Genomic DNA, 19,659 nt, shown 5'->3' with positions numbered 1-19,659 from the left:
AAATACATTATAAAGGAAAAACTACTCTTTAAAATATTGAGTCAATTGATTCTTACCAGCATTTTAAATTAAAAGTTAGTGTAGGCAGGTTTTATTGGTTGACAGGTTTTGTTAAATATCTAATTAAGAATACGTGATCAATAGTAAAGTCAGTGGGCCAAACCTTAACATTCCGTAGTTTGAAACTGCAAAGCGACAAATCCTCTGCTTACACATATAACAACTTAACCGCAAAAACCCTCATTCAAAAAAGAGCAATGAACTAAAAATCGCGCTAACACGACTTAGTACGCTCTCTAATACGAAATACCGTTTATTTTTTAACAGAGAAGGTACAATAATTCCTCGGAGTAAGTTCATAAATATGCAACATGTCCTGTGTTCAGTCAGATTAGTCAGACTTTTCGTTTTTTTTTAACATCCCTCGTTTCAATTTTGGGAAAATCGATGAGTTGTGACACACGAGATTAAGGCCTGTATCACTGGTCACCGGAGCTAATATAAACTTAGCTAATAGTTAATGCTATCTGCCAGATAAAGGGAGCTTATGATTTCTGCTAGACATTGCTATCTGAAACCCGTTTGACTGTGCCAATAGTTACCAAACCCTATAGTAATAGTATTAATTGTGTAGTACAATTTATAATAGGTAGGTATAACCACTACTAATTAGTGCGAGTATTTACCCAAATTAGTGGAGTGCTACTATCGGATTTTATGTAGTTATAGGTTTGTTTCATAAAGTCATATTTAACAGTCTGATTTGATTTAATTTTTTGTCAACTCTATCGCTAAAATGTTGAACTGAAGTACTTAAACTTTTTATAACATGCTAACAATAAAAATACATACCCCAAAAACTACAACATATTGCCACAATTTAATTTAATAAATTTCCATAAAACGTAAAACAAAACTCCTCAAATAACCAATATTTAAAATCTAACAAAAGACCTGAAATTCACAACAGAATTGCACACAAGCGCACATTATTCAGATGAGCGTGAAAACTGTTCAATGTTCAAAACAAAACAGCATCGAACATTGCACAGTGAACAAACATTGAATATCGTGATATTGTGATATTGCGAGCAATATGTGGGCTGTGTAGGATTCGTCATCACTGGGTTTAGTGAGTTTGTTCGTATATTCTTTTTTTTTTCTATAAACTAATCTTTATATGAACCGGGAATTAGTATTATCGTTGAGGTTACATAAGGAGCTTAAGAAGTTATTTTTTTACATGGAAGGCTCATATAGAAGGACAAAAAATATTAATTAGGTTCAAAATAGTCTTATTAGTGCCTATAAAGGAAAAATATCATAGGAAATGTAATAGGAAAAGCTCTGACGGCAGTCAGTCGGCTCCACAAACGTAACATGCAAATCAGAATTCAAAAAGGATTTTTTTCTTTCCCTTATTATAAGTACGAAGAGAGACGAAAACGGCGCGAATGCAAATAAAAACCAAAAAGCTACTCAATATACTTAAAGCGTCGTTACTTGGTTTTTGCTTTTAAATTACATTTTTATTGTTTCTGAAGGGATTTTGTAAGACATTACAATTATTTGAAGTAATTAAATGAGCCATTACAACCATTTCGGCATTTAAATGGCGCTTGGTCGGAATGCTGATGATTTTCGAATATAAACTTATTTTACCTGCTTGTCTTTGAAATAAAAAATAATAAGATTAAGTCGTTTTCTAAAGAAAAAATGTTATATTTTCATTTCATCTCACACCTCCCGGGGTTACATAACACAACGCTAGTGAAAAAATATCACAAATATATTCACGTATGGCAACCCTGGAGCTTAGTCAGGGCTGGCAATAATTTGACTGTCAGTCGCACGATAAAGGCGTTTAATATTTTTATATCGAAAAGGGGACGCGTGTTGTGTCGGCCATTAAGTCCTTAAAACAAGGTTTAGGGCCGATTTTTCAATGGTCAGATAAAGGGAAAGATAAGGTTTATTCCACAGTTAGCGAGAATCTCAATTTTTCAATTGACAGATAGGCCCTAACGGTCAGGTAAACTCTCTATCCAGCCGATAAATTTATCTGGCCCTTTACGGGCCAGGTAGCGCGCTAACGGTCAGATAACTCAGATATTTTGTCATTTCTGCAATCACGCGCGTTCGTTTTTGTAGGTTATACTTGTGTTCTTGCTTCCTAAATTATAAAATAATGGATATTTTTGATTCTATCGACGACGAAACAATCGAGGAAGATGATATAGTGCTAAATTATTTAGAGTCAGAGAGAAGAGAAAGAGTTATTAGAGAGAGACCTGATAATATGTCTCTATGGGATGATAAGAAATTTCATAGGAGATTTCGTCTCGAAAAAAGTACTGTGCAATTTTTATTAACCCTCATTGAAAGTAAAATCGCCAACGTAACAAACAGGTAAGAATTATTTTCTATATAAATAATAAAACGAGATTTTTGTATATTGACTACGATCTAGGTAACATTGAAAGATACCTATATATTATTTTTTTATTTTTCAGAAACAATTCTGTTCCAGCTTTACAACAATTACTTCTGACTTTGCGGTTCTATGCGTGTGGTAGTTTCTACATTACGATAGGTGATTTTGCTGGAATACACAACTCAACTGCGAGCAAAATTATAAGAAAAGTTACTGAAGCAATTGCCTCTCTTCGCCAGGAATTTGTTACATTGCCAGCTAACAGAGAAGAAATATTATTAGTACAGGAAGGATTTTTTAATATTGCCCGATTTCCGAGGGTTATAGCGGCATTGGATTGTACTCACATCAAGATAATTTCACCAGGTGGCAATACTGCAGAAGACTACAGAAATCGAAAAGGTTTCTTCTCATTGAATGTGCAAGCTATGTGTACTAGCGACTTAAAATTTGAAGATATAGTAACACGATGGCCAGGTTCAACACATGACAGTTTGATATTCTCAAACTCTGCAGCAAAGTTTCAGTTTGATACTAATAGATTTCAGAATGGACTGGTCCTAGGTGACAGTGGTTATTTCTTAAATCATTATTTACTAACTCCGTTAAGTGATCCTCGAACAGAAGCCGAAAGACTATATAATGAGTCTCATATTCGTACTCGAAATGTAATTGAGAGATGTTTCGGGTTTGGAAAAGGAGATTTCCTGTGTTAAGTATAGGAATGCGGTGCCGAATCCCTCTCGCTCAAGACATTATTGTAGCAACAGCAATTTTACATAATCTTGCAAGAATTAGAAATGAAAGCGAACCACCTGTGGATCCTGAAGTCCACATACCACAACAACCACAATTTGAAACTCTCATTGCTGACCAGCCAGGACACCAACACAATAGTACAAGGGACTCTATGTTAGAATATTTTGAAAGTCTAATCAACTAGTAATGATATATTAATAAACACAATTTTATAACTACAATGTGTTCTTTTTATTATACCTCCACTTTACAGTAATCATATTGTTATAATCAAATAATTTGTGGTGAGGTATTCACTGCTTTTGAATAGGATTATTAGAATTTAACAGTCTGGGTTTGTAGTGATAAAAAATTAATTTATTGGAACTAAACACACACATTACAATAAAAATGGTCAAAGACTAAAGAGATCCTTGTTTTGTTGAATAGGTAAATGAAAAAAAAAACATTTTATAAATCTTTATTTATTATTTCTAAAGGACTTGTTCCATAATTTACACCAGTACGGAGCTTACTTAATAGTACTTCATGCATTTCCTGCTTCCTTCTTTCATCATTATGCAGGTTCTGCATTTTTAATAAGTGTGCCTGTTTGACAAACTCATGCTCTTTTATGGCAATTTCCTTCTGGAGCTTCACTAGCTCTAAGCGAGATTCAGTTAAATGGTCCAGTTTTGCAGTCACTCCAACTTTAGTAATTTTTTGATTACTTTTCAAGTATGGACTAATCTTAGTTTTTAAAGCCTTTGGCTTCCATGAAGACCACTTATTCTCTGAAAATAATGATAAGTTTTAATTAATGTTATTTTATACAATGTAAATAAATGAACTGGAAAATTGATAAAGACATACCTTTTTCAGTTTGATCCACTTCCATATCCTGTATCTCTATAGATTGAAAGTCATCAAAGGCCTTGTCTGAAAACAAATTAATTTACTATTATATTTTATTACACTATTATACTATGTACTTTTTTTTCAATAAATTAAAATACCATTTCCAATTTCACTGTTAACTTTCTCCTTTAAATCCTGTTGCGGGCAAAACTCTTCTTGATCTAAAACAAAAAAATATATTCAGGTCCTTGTTTTTCATTTTACATTAAATAAATATATATAGGTTGAACATTCTGTAAAAAAATCAGTGGCCATCATGTGATCATAAATCTATCAAGGATATGAGTAAAAATCAAACATTTATTCTTTTCCATTCTGCAGCCAGAGATTAATTACAGCACATGTTTAGTTATTTTCTAAAGTTATTTATTATTATTGAATTAGATATTTTACCTAAAGTACACGGAATATCGTCATCACATGGTACAATTACTAAATTATTTTCTAATGATTGCAGTGGCAACGATAGCGGGTCAACTTTAGCAGTCTCTTCCAGTTCTAAAGGTTCTGAAAAAAACAACAATACACAAACTGCTTAGAAAGATGCTAAAGATAAATGTAGTGCGTTATTACTTTTGTTTTCATAAACACTATATCAATTCCCATGGTAACATCAACAAAAATATTTTAAAATATTTGACTTCATACCTGGAATTTTGTCGCTGTCATTTCGAGCATCCAGCCCATTGATATTCGAACATATCGCGATAACCCTCTCCTGTATATCTGTAACCTCTGGGGCTGAAGAGGGCCCGCCACCAGTTTTGTACAGCTCTTGCCGATGTTTGGCCAATGTTTTTTTGGTTTCCTTTTTTATGCCTTCATATTTAAGCTTCAGGCTCTTGGTACTCCTCGCTGTAAATCCCGTAGCCGCATTAAATAATGAACTGATTTTTATCCACGCTGCTTCCTTTTCTTTATTGGTTACGGCGTCTGTCTGCTTATTTTCAATTATAGTACGGTGTTTTGCCACCAATTCAGTCAATAATCTTATTTCGCTTTTGTTAAAATTCGTGGAACGTTCACGTTTTACGATATTTTCCATGATTACACACAACACACAAAAAGCAAACAATAAATTCGAACGGAAAATAAATATTAACACGAAGACGAGTCGTCAAAGTTTAAGGTTATGTTATGATTCCCTCTAAAATGTGACAACCGCTGTCATTAAGTTGAAAATTGTTTGTCTCTTTCTTAGATCTGTAAATGTTCATAAGCGCGTCTCGCTCACACAGATGTAGTGTGAAGCTAGTCACAAAAAAAGGTCAGGTAGTAAACTGACTGGTAACTATGCTTTGAAAAATTGAAACTCTTTATTGGTTCGTTAAAGAATCAGATAAAGTTATTGATCAGTTAGCTACTTGACGTTTTATCTGGCTCTTGAAAAATCAGCCCTTACGAGTAAATAAAATTGGGCGCCCAATGTTTGGTAGTCAAACAACGTTGTTTTTGTACAAAATCCCACAGTGAAAAATCGGAGGGATAAAAATAAGTTTTTTTTTACATTTACCTTTGGGTAACGGTCGGTTACAATGAAGGGCGCCAACAATGGTACATTGAAGGTATCGTTTGACTTCTCTGGCGCCCAGGGTTCATACTTTCCTGTAAAGTTTTGTTAAAAATTTTAAATGTGAATTATTTTATATTTTCAGCGGATAGTGAACCTTAGGTTTCAAATGGATGGATGTGAGTATTAAATAAAATTACTGTTATCCCCTGTTTAAATTATGCTGTTGACTGAGTAGATTACTCACTAGACACAAGCAAAGATCGTTAAGGACATCCAATTACAATAAGTTTCACACGGGATACCTACTTGATAAGCTAAGCTTGCATTGTAGTCTATCTATAAATAAGTATAAACAGTACATTTTATGAACTTGACCTTCAATAACCAACCAAACCAACTAAGACTACACATCCAAGATATAATCTGTGCTAACCCTACAGTAGTTGGTACTAACAGGTCACGTTGCACGTTGGTCCAGAGTCAGCAAGGGGGGGGGAGCTGTCAGTCGCTCAACGATGATTGACGTACGATTAAGTGGGTTTGTGCGCGTATGAGTGTGAAAACATCATTGATTTATTATATAGAGGTATGTGTAATGTTTGTATGTGTGAGTTTCAAGGGGGCTTTAGGAAAATGCAGTTTTTTAGAATGAGGAGTTATTTTAATGTCGTGTTTATATAAAAATATTCATAAAAAGCTTCTCCAAGTTCACAAAATCACCAACTGGACCACTGACTGTGATGTTTTATCGTTGATAGATCTATCTTCTGATTTAGACCACCTCCCATTCTAACCAAGAAACTTACAATGTTACCCATAGTCACACCACTATTCAAGTCCACATTATGGTTCCCTTGACTATAAAATTCTGTGCAGTTATATCAATGAACACAGGACAAAATCCTATACTCCCCTCTCTGCATAATCAACATATGACGCGAAAAATATTTTTACATAAAAAATATATACACGGCCACTTTATATGCCAATATTCATGCTTAACATAAACACTTGCGTATATTGTATACCTATGTATGTTATAATATGTATATTGTATACATATACAGCATGTTTTGTTATTTGCCAGACGTGCGTGGGTCTGACGTTAACCCAAACTGACAAGCGACTGCGCGCCATTTTTCAAGACTGACTCACATGTGAAAATGGGGTTATTTTTCGAAATATTATAGTTTATTGAAATTTCTGAGTGCCTGTGCTTAAAATGCACAGTTTTTTTTGATATTGTGGCAGCTTTACGCACGGTCGGCTAGCCCTATGGTAAGTAATTTATTAGCATGTGTTGTGGGTGCTAACACAACTGAAAAACAACGTACAGTTACATATACAATGTATATTTATCAATTGATACATATTATACTACCCAGATCACAGTCAACACAGATGCTCATTACACAAATGTTGACTCTATAGGGAAGAAACCCGGAACCATCGCTTTGGCATCCTGCATGATAACCGTTGCGCCTACATTGTCGTATTTTTTTCTGAGATTGGTTTTATTAAAAAAAAAGAATATTTTATTGTTATATTTAAAACACTTATTTACATTAGTTAACTTATTTTCAATTTTAAAAACACTCTAACACGTTAACCAAAATCAGATTTTAAAATCACGACACATTTCCAAGACACGCGTGATTTCACACAAATGTAAAAGATTACAGTGTCTTATTTAAAATTAACAAGCCGGCGTTGCCTAGCAACCGTCCGTCGCGACATAATTAGTAGCGTTGGGGCGCCGGCGTCAATTGCTCATTAGAGCACCCTGTAAGTGTATTAGTAGGCACACCTTGTAGACGCGGGGTTTTAATGGGGATACATTTTCTTAGTTTTTATTTATATAAAGTAGAAATATATTTTTATTCATTATTTTTAGTGGGTTTATGTTATGCGACTTGCATTTAAATGACAGATCTAGACAGCTTCCACAAGGACTGGCCACAAATAGCGACCGGTAGGAAAAGATGGAAGGCAATGGGGGAGGCCTTTGCCCAGCAGTGTGACAACATAGGTTAAATAAAAAAAAAATATAAACATAGGCTAAAATATGCTTATGTGTTATATTTGCCTGCATATAGAATAAAACATCGTGTAAAAAAGATAGCATTTGATGAATTACCTACATACTTCCATGTGTGTATAAACAAAATATTATCGAAAAGGTCCATATATTTACAAAAGCCTAGATTAATTCCAAACCTTATAACGTGTTACTCGTGGGCACACTGACATAATGTGTGTCGTACTTTCAGTACAAAGTTCATTCTCGCTGACTTTGTGGCTCCACACTGCAGTTATTTGGGAAGCTAATTAACCGTTCATTTGTTCTGACTTTATTTATTGATGGATTAATTTTATTTTTTAACGATTTTTGACGCATATTGTTGAAATGCTTAACTGTGATAATTTATTGGTGATGCTTATTTTTCAAAAGATATGAAAAGTCCTGCTAGGTAGATAAAGAAAAACATCAATGCTTTAAGATAATTTTATATGGACAACTTCTTGAAAACCGTGTCAAATGTCTGTTCAATTTTTTTTATAACACTAATGCTCTAGACCTCATAATAAAATTATTCAATAAAAGCATATCGCAAAGCTTTCAAGGTACGAACATTCAGTCCGTAATATATCGAATTCCCTTTCAATATCGAATATGGCTCCTTCCAATAAATAATAATAATATACTGCTGAATTTTAACCACCACTCAAGCGTACACGAAATATGTAACTAATATTGCGAGAAACCTTTGTAAATTATCCAAAGGCGCCTTGTATGAAGGAAGCCTCTTTTGGAAAATAAACGGACGTCCTCAAAGAGCAATTTGAGGCTTATTTCCATTAAGTGAGATGTTGAGAACCCTTTGCGAAACAATTACTGTTCAGAATTAGGGGGCCCTTTTTTGCTTTTTTAACAAATTGACGGATGGAAATGATGAGTTAGACGTTGTGTGTTTGTGTTAGTTTGTTAGAACGGTTTTGTAATTGGAGAATAATAATAGTGATTGTTTTTCGAGTACAGAAGAAATTGAGTAGAGGAAGAATCTGACGTAAATATGGGTGATAGTATTGGGGTAAATGATCATAAAGACTATGTAGCCTTTAACAACGTAGGTTCGTAAAAAGTCATTTGTTTAACCAAAAAGTAAACACAGTCGAAACATTTAATTTCATTTCGAACCCTTATTTTTCATACCTCGTTTCCAATATCTACTTACAACAAAACCATATTTTCCTACTGCTGATAAAAGTCACTAAACGCAACCATCACGCAATTACAAACACCATTGACTTAACAGCACCCTAAGCAATAACCCACAGAACTACAGCTCCCATGGGTGCTATGGGGAAAATGCCGCAGAAACCACATAGAGAAGTAATAAAATTGAGCGTGTCAACAAACGTGACGGTCTAGGAATTGGCAGCTGTCTCCACGCGTGACGAACTGGAACGTGACGCGGTTGCAGTAGGGAGTAGTGACTTTATATAAAATGTAACCCTTCTTGGCAGTCGGGTAAAAAGGGTGTAAGTAGTCTTGGGCGAGGTTTAAGGTACGGACTTCTTTCTACATGCAAGAATAAGGTTTTCATCTTCTATATAGTAAAAGTACGGCACAGAAGGTACATGAGTATCCTTTGAGTTTTTATTGCCTCACTGCTCAGCACAGGCCTTTCTCATACAGAAATAAGCGTGTCAACTTTTGCTCAAGGTGCATTGGCGATTTCAGACTTTAATGTCCAGGTTTCTTCAAGACGTTTTCAGTCAAGATACTGAACTGACTTGAAAGTAAACACTTACACACGTACTTGAGAGGCAGGGGATTTGGCCACTAGGTTTTATAGTCAAATGCTATTGTATTCGAGGTATATGTATTTGTTATCTTTACTACCAATTGTAATAACTTTCAATCTGTTCATTTCCTTGCTAAAGACAGGATTCGTACGATGTCCTGATTACCAAATTGATTTGAAGAATGATTCAATCAGTCTTGGGGTCGTATTCAGTGAGTCATGAAACGGGATGACCTCATTAATGCATGAATTAAGACGTTTGAATTGCAAAGTGATTGCTTTAACGCTTACACATGTAAACAGGGAAGGACTTGAGAAAAGTTTACCATCTAAAGTGAAATATGTGGCGTGGTAATATATGTAGAGTGAAGTATGCATGGGTTAGGTATATGAAAATGATTTCCATTGTTGATGAAATAAAATTATTAGAAGCACGCTAGCGATATGTTAGTTTGTAATTGATTATTCCTATTAACATCCTCTATAAAATATTTTTTTGACTGATTTTAATATTACTAAATTCATTACCTAGGATTTTTTCTTTCTTTTTTTAATTCTGTATTAATTCAGGCGAGCTGTTAGTGTTAAGTGCGTATTTTGCTTGCTGTTGGGCACCCATCCAAAACCTAACTACACAACATCATAACATGGCTATTTGTTTTTCAATGTTTTATTAAAAAAAACGCAGCTTTTACCTCTAAATAAAATCCTCGTTAACAAATCTAATGTAAGTTTAAAAACTTTTGCCCGCGTTAAAAACTTAGGTGGAAGTTTTAAAAACTTGGACTGAAGCTAACGATTTGTTCCCAGTCGAGTTTAAAGCTGATTCCCACCTGAAACTTCAGAGCATTGTGGAGTCCACTAAGTTACTGGTAATAGCTTTTTGTGTTTTGTACTTGAGATGCTGGTTCGATTCTCGGGTGAAGTTCGCTTGTTTATTTGACTTATGGGAAACTAGACTTATATTATAAAACTATAAAGTTTGTTAGGGAGAAAAAAAAATCTATGTTACCTAGCCTAGTTCTCGAGGAAAGCTATAGTTGGCCCGATGGTTGGCTGAGAGTTTATTTTCAAGATAATCGTGAATCCAATTAAACGAAACTTTTCGCTGTAATGTGGGCACTATTATTTATGACTTTATGAGCTCTATCGAGCTATCTGTCGTCTAACACTTTGCAGAAGCTTTTAAGGTTTAACTTAAAGCATCTTTCTCCTTACCACGTCCTTATTCTATCTTCTTATATTTTTTTACAATCCTAGTCTTAACCGCCAACACCTTTCTCATTATTCTCCCGAGTTCAGTAGCTCCGACAATAAAACGGTGAAGAACAATGTTTTTCCTTCTCAAAAGCAATAAAATAAATTCTGCCGGACGATCATCTAATTTCAATGAAAGCTCCGTCCGCAGTAAATCTGCCAAGTCTGTTTGTTTGTCACTTGTTGGTAATATGCAGAAGGTTTAGTTAGAATATAGTTACATATAAACCGTTTGAAATAAGAAAAATCTATACATCTATACTTCTATACCTACTTTACTTATGTATCAAGCTGAAGAGTTGGAGTCTCAGGAAATAGTCAGCCGATTAGAAAAATCTTTCAATGTTATATAGTCCATTTTTCGAGGAAACCTGTAAGGCTTACTTAACAAAGCAAAATAATCTTTTTTCTATTTCTCAAACAAAGTTAATCTACACAAGGACCTTTAAAAGGAAGCCTTAAAAGTATCTGTCACAGTCGGTTGATACTCAATGATTGAATGAAATGATGATGAATGAAATTAAATTGCAACTGAAAAAGTCAAAGTCAAATATTTATTCGCGTTTAAACAAAACTATTTCTAGTTAACCTATTGTAAATATTTTGTTTTATGGCTCAGATTTGCTTCGTCTACTTCCCGTCTTATCGTTAAACCGTTGTTTTGAAATACGTCTGTGGAAAACTTTCAGAGGTAATCGTTTAAATGGATACTGTACCTACCTGGTTTTCATAGAACTATTCCTGAGCAATGAGTTTTAAGAAAACGCAGAAATATTCGGAAGCAACTTAAAGTGATAGCAGAAATAAACAATTTACAACTATTTGATGTCCTGAGATAAACCATTCTTTTTAAACAATTTGTCTTAAGATGTTTTAGGCAATGTTATGGGTATGTATGTATATATTTCCTTTTTACTTGGGATGAAGTACGAAACGAATACGTTATTTTCGGGTTAAATAAGCGTGATATTATAGCTAAGCTCGTGCAGCAAAACACTAGGAAGACAAAAACCGTATTGTATAACATTTTTAATACCCAGAGCTTATGTGAAAATTTCCAAGGATTTAATTTGAAAGGATTAAAACGAAATTTTGTAAAGCGGTCGTGAGCTCGCAAACATTTTTAAATCCTGTATGATTAGACGCCTGCAGAGGTAACGTTCACAAAATCGTGAAAAGAACAAACAAGACCAGACCGGCTTTTTTTTGGAAAAATAATATTCACGTTGTAGAGGAAAACGAGGTAAATAAGCAGTTTTATGGTTGTGCAAGAAAGGGACTCATGAAATCATATATACTCGAGTAAAGTCCAGTTAGGTGTCGTTATTTAGGTATGTTTTTGAATGCCAAAAAGTCACATTATCAGTGGTGTTTTATATGAAACATCAGCAGCCTTATATTTTTCTGCAGAGTTCAAGACTCTTATATTAGGAAGGAATGAGTGTTAATATGAGTGTTACGTTTGTTAAAGGCGATTTCAGATTATAAAGTCCAGGTTTTCTCGAGATGTTTTTCTTCACCTTTATTCCGTCATAGGTGTCTAAAACTACCATGGTTAAACCACGAAACAAAAAACAAAATCACTCAATAATTTCCTTCTTCCATGAAGAAATTCTTTACGGAGAATTTGTCAAACTTTAGAGCAGCTACCAATTTCCCCCGATATTAAAAAATGCCATTGCAAAAATGTTCGGTAACCGCGGGCGTACACCGAAACCCTTCTATGTCACGTCGGTACTGAGGGCGTGATAACTTAGCTATGTAACGCTTCGTTGATTTATAAATGGAAGTAAATAAGTATTATGTACTTAGTAAAGTTGGCTGCGTCGATTTATTGAAGGTGGTTTTGGCTTTGAGATGGTTTCTTTAAAAATTCATTGCAAAGGTTGAAAGTATGTTACAAACGTTAATGATATATTTCATTCATTGGTTAGAAAGTTCGAAAGAAACTACCAAACAAGCAGTCTTATGAACAGGTTATCGGGTTGCCCGGGTAACTGCGTTGAAGAGGTCAGATAGGAAGTCGCTCCTTGTAAAACACTGGCACTCAGCTGCATCCAGTTAGACTGGAAGCTGACCCTAATATAAGTGGGAAAAGGCTAGGCACACGAAGAAGTCTGAAACAATTAAGCATCGTTACACATTTCAAAAATCACAAAACTCAAAACAATACACATTACTTCACTCCAAACGACAAATCTATGAACAAAAAGATACACGAACAGCACGGCTCACAACAATTTCTTGAACAATGTGCAATGGTATCTGAAGCATTGTTCTGCGTGAACCTGGGTTCCCGCGGGAAATCTGCACTTTAAATTAACTTGCCTCGCAGCCTGTAAAGTAATAAACTCTTGTATTTCATGAAGGCTTTCCGTAAGGGCTGTAAGTAATGTTTCTACCACCCTTCGTGAAATAATCTTTCAAGTCGTTGAGTTTAATTTATTTAGCCTGTCGTTAACATACAACTTATCTTATAAATCAAAAACATAAGCTTATTTTCTTGTGATCACTAGATCCAATAGAGAACTGATGTATTTGTCTTTGATTTAGAGTGATACCAATTTTCTGAGGAGCATTTAAATATTTATCGAAATATTTTACTGCATTAAAAAAACTAATGTTGATGTTCTTTATCACAAACTAGTTGTTTCCCACGCTTTCACTTGCGTCCAGTGGAAACTACTTCCCGTATTTGTGTGGCTAATTAGCTAATCAACAATGACATTTTCCAAATCCGTTCGAAATTTCAGACCCTACAAACAAACAATCATTTTTTTTAATACTGTCTAGAAATCGAATTTTCAAGAATGTACCTACACAAAACACTTACACATAAGATTCCATTTTCCCCGTACGTTGTAAGTTCGAATATTTTAAAATATCTGATAAACGCGCTCTCGGTAACCCATATTAATATCCAGTTCAGGCGGCTATCTCCAATATCTAGCTGATGTTACGCTTCATTGATTTTGCAAGTAAGCGCCTGCCTAACTGGATTAATATAGGCTGAAAGTTAGCCTGTCTTGTGGAACGGTAGGCCGATATGCATTATATTATAGAGGATGATTTTGTGTCTGAAATGATTGTCATACTGTGGAGCGAAGCAATGCGACTTAACGTGATGAAAACGTAAGCGGTAGAAAAAATATTCTTGTGCAATCAAAACTAAATATTTTTTTCAACTTTTCCTGCCATACATAGGTATCCATGGTGGTAGGTGGTAGGCATGGTGGTGTGGGGTCAGTTATTCTTATTTTTTTCTTCAACTTCACTCTGTCCATGACTTCATCTTATAAAGTTATAGATTTTTGCGAAGTAATTCTTTAGTTAAAAAATTGTTGACTGTGGTCTTAAACACACGTATTTTGAAACTTCGATGATAGTTATGTAGCCACAAAAACACCACTTATCACTTCCGCTTCAAAAATGCTACAGCAACTTTCACACAAATATAAGCTTTTAAAGGATTTAAAACCTCACTCACTCATAAAAATCGTACGTGTGCTAGTTTTAGGCTCGCAGCGTGACAGATAAGCACGCTCCCCGTAACTTAATAGTGCATGAAGTGGTCTCCAACGCGACGGGTTTTATCACTTTTAGAGCACCCTGAAAACTTTTAGTCGGCCGAGAGTTTTGGCTTGTAAAGTGTGAAGATGAATGGTACTACGCATATTGCAAAGATTAGGTGTTTAGCTGGAATCAGAGAGAGTGAAAACTTTGATTGGATTCAAGATTCATCATCATTCTCCTGCCCTTACCAAAAATTTTATTTTGGGTCGGCGCAGCTTATTTTTTTCTTTCATGCTCTTCTGTATGCCGTCATCTCACAAGCCATGTCGACTTTACACAATCCTTCCATCGTTTCTTTGATCGGGTTAATAGTTTTGTATAAAGTGTGTGTAGGCAATTTTTATACTGTAGCTTAAGTACTCTCCGGTATTTGTTGACAACGCATTTTATGTCTCATACTAATTGCATTAAAAGTTATTTTCTTTTAGCACGGATTTCATGCTGAGCTTTAGTTTGATTATAAAGTTTGTTCTAAAAGAAAAATAGATAAAGCAATTTACGACGCTCTAGTTAACAGCGTTTTTTAATTAGAGAAGTTTTAGTCGAATCTGAAATGGTGTCACTGGAAATTTTTGACTATAAAATACATAACAACGCTTTAGCTGTTTACTATTTTTCTAAGTTTCCTAAGTATGTCTTATCTCAGGTTCCGAACTATCTGTATACCAAATGTCATTTAAATGGGTTTAATAGTTTTAGCTTGAAAGCACAACAGACAGACAGAGTTACTTTGGCATTGTTATTATAAGAAAGAATATAATAATGCCTTTGAATGACACACGTACATAACATTCTAAAGATTTGCGACATTCATAATCATAAAAGCATGAAACACATTATTTTCACAATGTGAGCATAAAGAATTTTAAATTACATACGTTGACAAAGACTTTCCCCACATTATTCTAGGTAGGCAAAGAAAAGCCACAAAAATAAACAATATTGTTTTACAAAGATTTTGCGAACAAACAAGGGTTCATGGGTTCAAGGTCATTGGGGTCTTTGAGGTGTAACCCTTCCACCGCAACGATTTTAAAGGTCCACATTATGTAATGCGTAGATTTAAGTGACCCATGCCTTGGTATACCAGAGGTGCTTGTGGTGTTTTTAGTAAGTACACAAAAATGAGAGTTCTTTTATAGTCACACTGAAAGGTATAGGCTTTTTTCGTTCTGATATCTATGTTTCTTCTCATACGGAAACGTAAATGAGCGTTAATCACTACGCTCGAGGTGAATTTGTGAATGTATTTATATGAATATGTTTCAAGTTCAGGTTTCTACACGACATTGTTTGTTTGCTAATTTTGTACCCAAGAAGAAGGAAGTTCAACCACCAAGCCACTACTTTCACGTTAACTTTTAACCGCGTCAGACCAAGAAAAAGGAGATTTTCTCAAACTACACGTCATTCAATTGAATGAGACGTCGCGCTTGACTTTGACAAATTGCCGGCAAGTCATTCCTAATTCATACGTTATACTGACGACCTCCTCATGGCTCCCGAGGTACACCCATGCTTGCCTCTTTAGAGTACCCGCAAACCGCCAACTTTTAGTCGTCCGATAGTGGCTCATAAATCAGTATGGAAATGAATGGTAGGACCACGGAGTAATAAACTTCTTCTTCTTCCTCCTGCCTTGTTCCAAGAGGATGATTTTTGATTATTACAAAAATGATCGGGCTAGTCATTTTGATTTCCATGGGTAGGAGGCACATTACAAAGATCATGTATTTAGCCGATATCGGACCTACTGAAAACTTTGAATGGAAACTGTCGACCCACTATTTGTCTTCGGTGTGGTACTCTTACGTTAACGTTATCGTGAAGCCCAGATTGCATTACGGTGAATTCTTTATGTACTGTTTATTGTAGTTGCGTGTTCATTTATTTAGGGGGGAGGGAATTATTCAATTTGGGGGTTATGAGATTTTTCTTGTTGCTTACTGGGTGTTTGTGATGATACTTAGTAACTTATTATTGATAATGATTTACCTTATACCTCTAAATTAATCGTTTTCGAGTAACACAACTCTTGGTTGGTTGGTGTAGGTTGTAGTGTTTGTTACATTGCATTGTTATGAAAATCACATCTCTTCTTATCATTTGCATTTGCGTTTTCTGGGGAGTTTGTTGCACCACTCTTCTTCCCCAGCAATAACATATAGGAAGTGTTGAAGGGTAGGCGTTTTGAGGGCTGTCTTTGTGTTGTGATTTTTTAACATTAAAATGTGCAGATTTTCAATTGAATTTGATTAAATGATTTTGATCGCCAAAAGATGGTGCATGCCCAAAATATAAGGTTTTGGACTTTTTGCCTCATGTAAGTTTCTTGTACTAATACCAGCCTAGCCTATATCTTTAAATTACATCTTCTATCCCACTATACATGCACGTTAGTTAAATTCATGGTACATTGTTAGACGTTCAGAAGTGGGTCAACGCGCAGGGTTAACTGTACGGCTGGCCTGTTAGACCAATTACATTGTTTAGTCCGTGGGTAAGTGCTGGCAAATGTCTTACTTGCATATAGTCTGCATTTGCATGCGGTGGTGTTGGGGTAATGGGTTGTGCACTTTGATAGGTATATGGGTTTTGGTAGTTAGAGAGCGTAGGTATTGCTTGAAGCTATGAGATAGGTTAAGTGTTTAATCTGTACACACGATGGGAGATTGATCGCATCGAAAGATTCACTGTATCAGTGGAAAATTGTCAGGGCATTTGGTTATAGTTTGAGTAAATTATGGACAACGATTTATGAAATGATGCTCTATAAATTAAATAAAACATTTCAAATAAAACAGTCATAGCATATCATAGCGGATTTAATAATAAAGTTTCATCAATAATTCCATCACAGAGCAAGCGTCCTCGTGAAAAATTAATTAGCCAGCCATTGTTGCCGCTCAGACATTAATCAAGTTAGTTCCAACTTTAATAGTTAACCGTTCTTTGTCCTCAGATGTCTGCCGACAACCACTGAAGCGCCGAAGATCCCCTCATTAAAAATGAACTGACACTCCAAAAATAATAATGTAGGTACTCTTGATCAAAGGAAAGATGACAAACGTAAAATTAAAACTTATGTTCTTCCTGCTGAACGCTTTACTGACCGCGGACATAGTTCACGCGAGACCGTACTCCGACATGAACAACACAGACATCGTGCTGAAGTTCGGGAAAAACAACAACACATTTCATTTACCCATCGATCCTAACTCTGATACTCTAATCGTAGCTGAAGAGACTGAAGAAGAAATAAGAGAAACTGATAGAACATCCAAATCAGAGCTAGAAGATTTAATGAATGCAGAACAAGGGAGAGATGAGGATTTATCTAAGAAAGTCATGAGAGATCAGACGAAGGTTGTGGATGTTCCTAACAGTGGCGCTGAAGCGGGCGCAGCCGAAAAACAAACGAACATATCAAGTAGTTTGCTAGATGATATCATCAATTCGGAGACAGACAGAGAAGATACTATTACAGATATTCTTTTTAGGCCAGAAGCGGAATTCGCCGAAGATATGCCGAAGTTTGAATTTTTGATAGCAGCTAAAATAAATGAGAGTGACTTTTTAAATAGAAGTGTGGGTGAGGTGGACAGGGATAGGAACAGTAGTGATGTGCTGAAGAAGGTGGACTATGTGGAGCTGGTGGAGGTGGCGCGGCCGTCGAAGGAGAACAAGAGTGCGCTGATGATGAACATCACTGGGCATGAGGTGGATAACGATTTGGCTCCAGATACGAGTGAGTATTCAGATATTCCGCTGTTTTCATTAATAGGACAAAAGAATAGGTTTTAGGTTTAAGTCCGACTGTATCTCTATATAAAATGTCTTTCGTGAATTAGTGAGTGTAAATGATCTTTTAAATTCTTCATATCTCACTCAGTAACCGCCTTAATTAAATCTTATAGTGCACCGTAGTCTGAACAGGAATATTAGTAATCTTCCACCTCACCTGCATTTATAAATTAATCCTTATCGCCTTCATAACAGGGTTGCTTTAACACTGCACCTGTCTTATCTCATCCCACCTGAGCAGTCTCTGGACCACTAAATTAATAACCAAGAAGGTTTGAATGTAGTCATTGAACCGGATCATTGAACTAAACGTTATCTAGTCGAGATACACCTGGGACGTTGGGTGGTAATAGATCCATGTTTATATGAGCTTGGCATATAAAGCAAGGCTCAATGTAATGATTAGAACAGATCTGAAACTGTTGTTGAGTTGCGAAATTATGACAATTAAGAACATAGACGTAAAAAAAAATACCTTAAATTTACCACATTACGAATTTTTATTTCTATCTTCAGACCTCGGTCTATTTACATATTTTTGCAATTTTACCAAAACGGATCCTTTTCACAACACAGCAACAAAATTTAGCATTAACATTCCTCATTCCATTTCAACCATTTCCTGAATAATATAACGAGATTATGACTTGAAACATGAGTGAGGGTCGGAAGCATTGTGAAACCAACGTTCTGAAATGCACCGCTTTGTCCCAAATACCTTTTTTTTGACAAATTAGCGGGCCTTTCTTGAAATGTATATGGCTGGGGTCTTGCTCCACGCAAATTTGTATTCAGACCCTGTAGGGGTACGGTGGACTAAATCATATGGTGTGTTACAAAAAAGGTAATAAGTGGCTTTGATGTCAAGTTTAATTTATTTTTAGAAAGATCTGTGTTTTTAGGGAATGTAAGTTAAAGTATATTAGATTACATGACAAGGGCTAGTTCAATTCATTTTGGATCAAATGCATTAGATAAATGGTACAATAGATAAAATGGATTAGTTATATGCAGTAACAACAAATATAATTCATATATCCAGTGGTTTCAAACAAAACACTTAAACCTAACATTCCGCTTTGATTGCCCAATAAATTCACAAAGCTGAAGTATGCAGTTGACAAATAATGTAATTAAACGAATAGCACGCAAATGATGGTTCATTTGTTCCCGTGTTTGTTATTCGGAAGCAGTTTAAAGCTCATTGTTTGTGTCAATTAATTCCGTTTCATCGCAACTCGTATTGTTCTCGCCAAACCTCGTAGAAGCTTCAGTTATTGATTGTAAAAGCCTTTAGGAAATGATATGAAAGGATTTTAACTGATGGAGTTTCAGAGAAGTGGGTGTGAAATTGAGTCTCCAGTTAAGGAAAGACTGATTGATAGGAAAACTCAATTGAAGTATTTAATTAATACGTTATTCGAGCTTTTATTCCAATAGCATCATTGAATGAAAATATCCTTGTAATATAGAAACTGGCTTTGTTGAACCAATAATTGAATAGCTACATTTAAAACTATACAACTACCAATAAAACATAGTAGTTCCCAATAAATAAGAAACCGACTGAATCGAATAAATTCAGGAAAAGCAAAAAGTCTACGAATACGTTC

The 19,659-nt window shown here is 35.2% G+C and overlaps 3 protein-coding genes and 1 pseudogene across 5 annotated transcripts in view; 2 read left to right on the top strand and 2 right to left on the bottom strand.

Annotated features, from left to right (window-relative positions):
• Window positions 1-19,659, bottom strand: part of LOC110383678 (protein lin-37 homolog) — a 358,932-nt gene that overhangs the window by 90,890 nt on the left and 248,383 nt on the right. The gene's annotated exons all lie outside the window — the stretch shown is intronic.
• The window catches only part of LOC110383717 (uncharacterized), a 74,365-nt gene that overhangs the window by 19,037 nt on the left and 35,669 nt on the right, over window positions 1-19,659 (top strand). For both annotated transcript variants that reach the window (XM_064035927.1, XM_021344533.3), the window contains exon 2: window positions 17,205-17,990. In XM_064035927.1, coding sequence (XP_063891997.1) covers window positions 17,303-17,990 — 688 coding nt within the window. In that variant the 5' untranslated portion in view covers window positions 17,205-17,302. The remainder of the gene's footprint in view (window positions 1-17,204; window positions 17,991-19,659) is intronic.
• On the top strand, window positions 1,917-3,414 carry LOC126055647 (putative nuclease HARBI1; annotated as a pseudogene).
• Window positions 3,638-5,510, bottom strand: LOC126055637 (uncharacterized). The gene is made up of 5 exons (XM_064035827.1): window positions 4,739-5,510; window positions 4,484-4,597; window positions 4,189-4,251; window positions 4,046-4,111; window positions 3,638-3,966 (listed from the first exon to the last, which is right to left on the bottom strand). The coding sequence occupies exons 1-5, from the start codon at window positions 5,133-5,135 to the stop codon at window positions 3,644-3,646; spliced, it is 963 nt and encodes a 320-aa protein (XP_063891897.1). The 5' UTR covers window positions 5,136-5,510; the 3' UTR covers window positions 3,638-3,643.

Source organism: Helicoverpa armigera, chromosome 8 (genome assembly GCF_030705265.1).
Source record: "Helicoverpa armigera isolate CAAS_96S chromosome 8, ASM3070526v1, whole genome shotgun sequence".
In the NCBI taxonomy this organism is placed as follows: domain Eukaryota; kingdom Metazoa; phylum Arthropoda; class Insecta; order Lepidoptera; family Noctuidae; genus Helicoverpa; species Helicoverpa armigera.
Note: the sequence above shows the minus strand (reverse complement) of the source record. Positions and strands in the feature narration are given on the sequence as shown.

Excerpts from the sequence above, each read along its gene's own strand:
- LOC126055637 (XM_064035827.1), bottom strand. The coding sequence starts at position 5,135 with ATGGAAAATATCGTAAAACGTGAACGTTCCACGAATTTTAACAAAAGC. Across the intron at positions 4,598-4,738 it reads TGACAGCGACAAAATTCCAG|AACCTTTAGAACTGGAAGAG; the intron begins GTATGAAGTCAA and ends TGTTTTTTTCAG. Across the intron at positions 4,252-4,483 it reads CGATATTCCGTGTACTTTAG|ATCAAGAAGAGTTTTGCCCG; the intron begins GTAAAATATCTA and ends TTTTTGTTTTAG.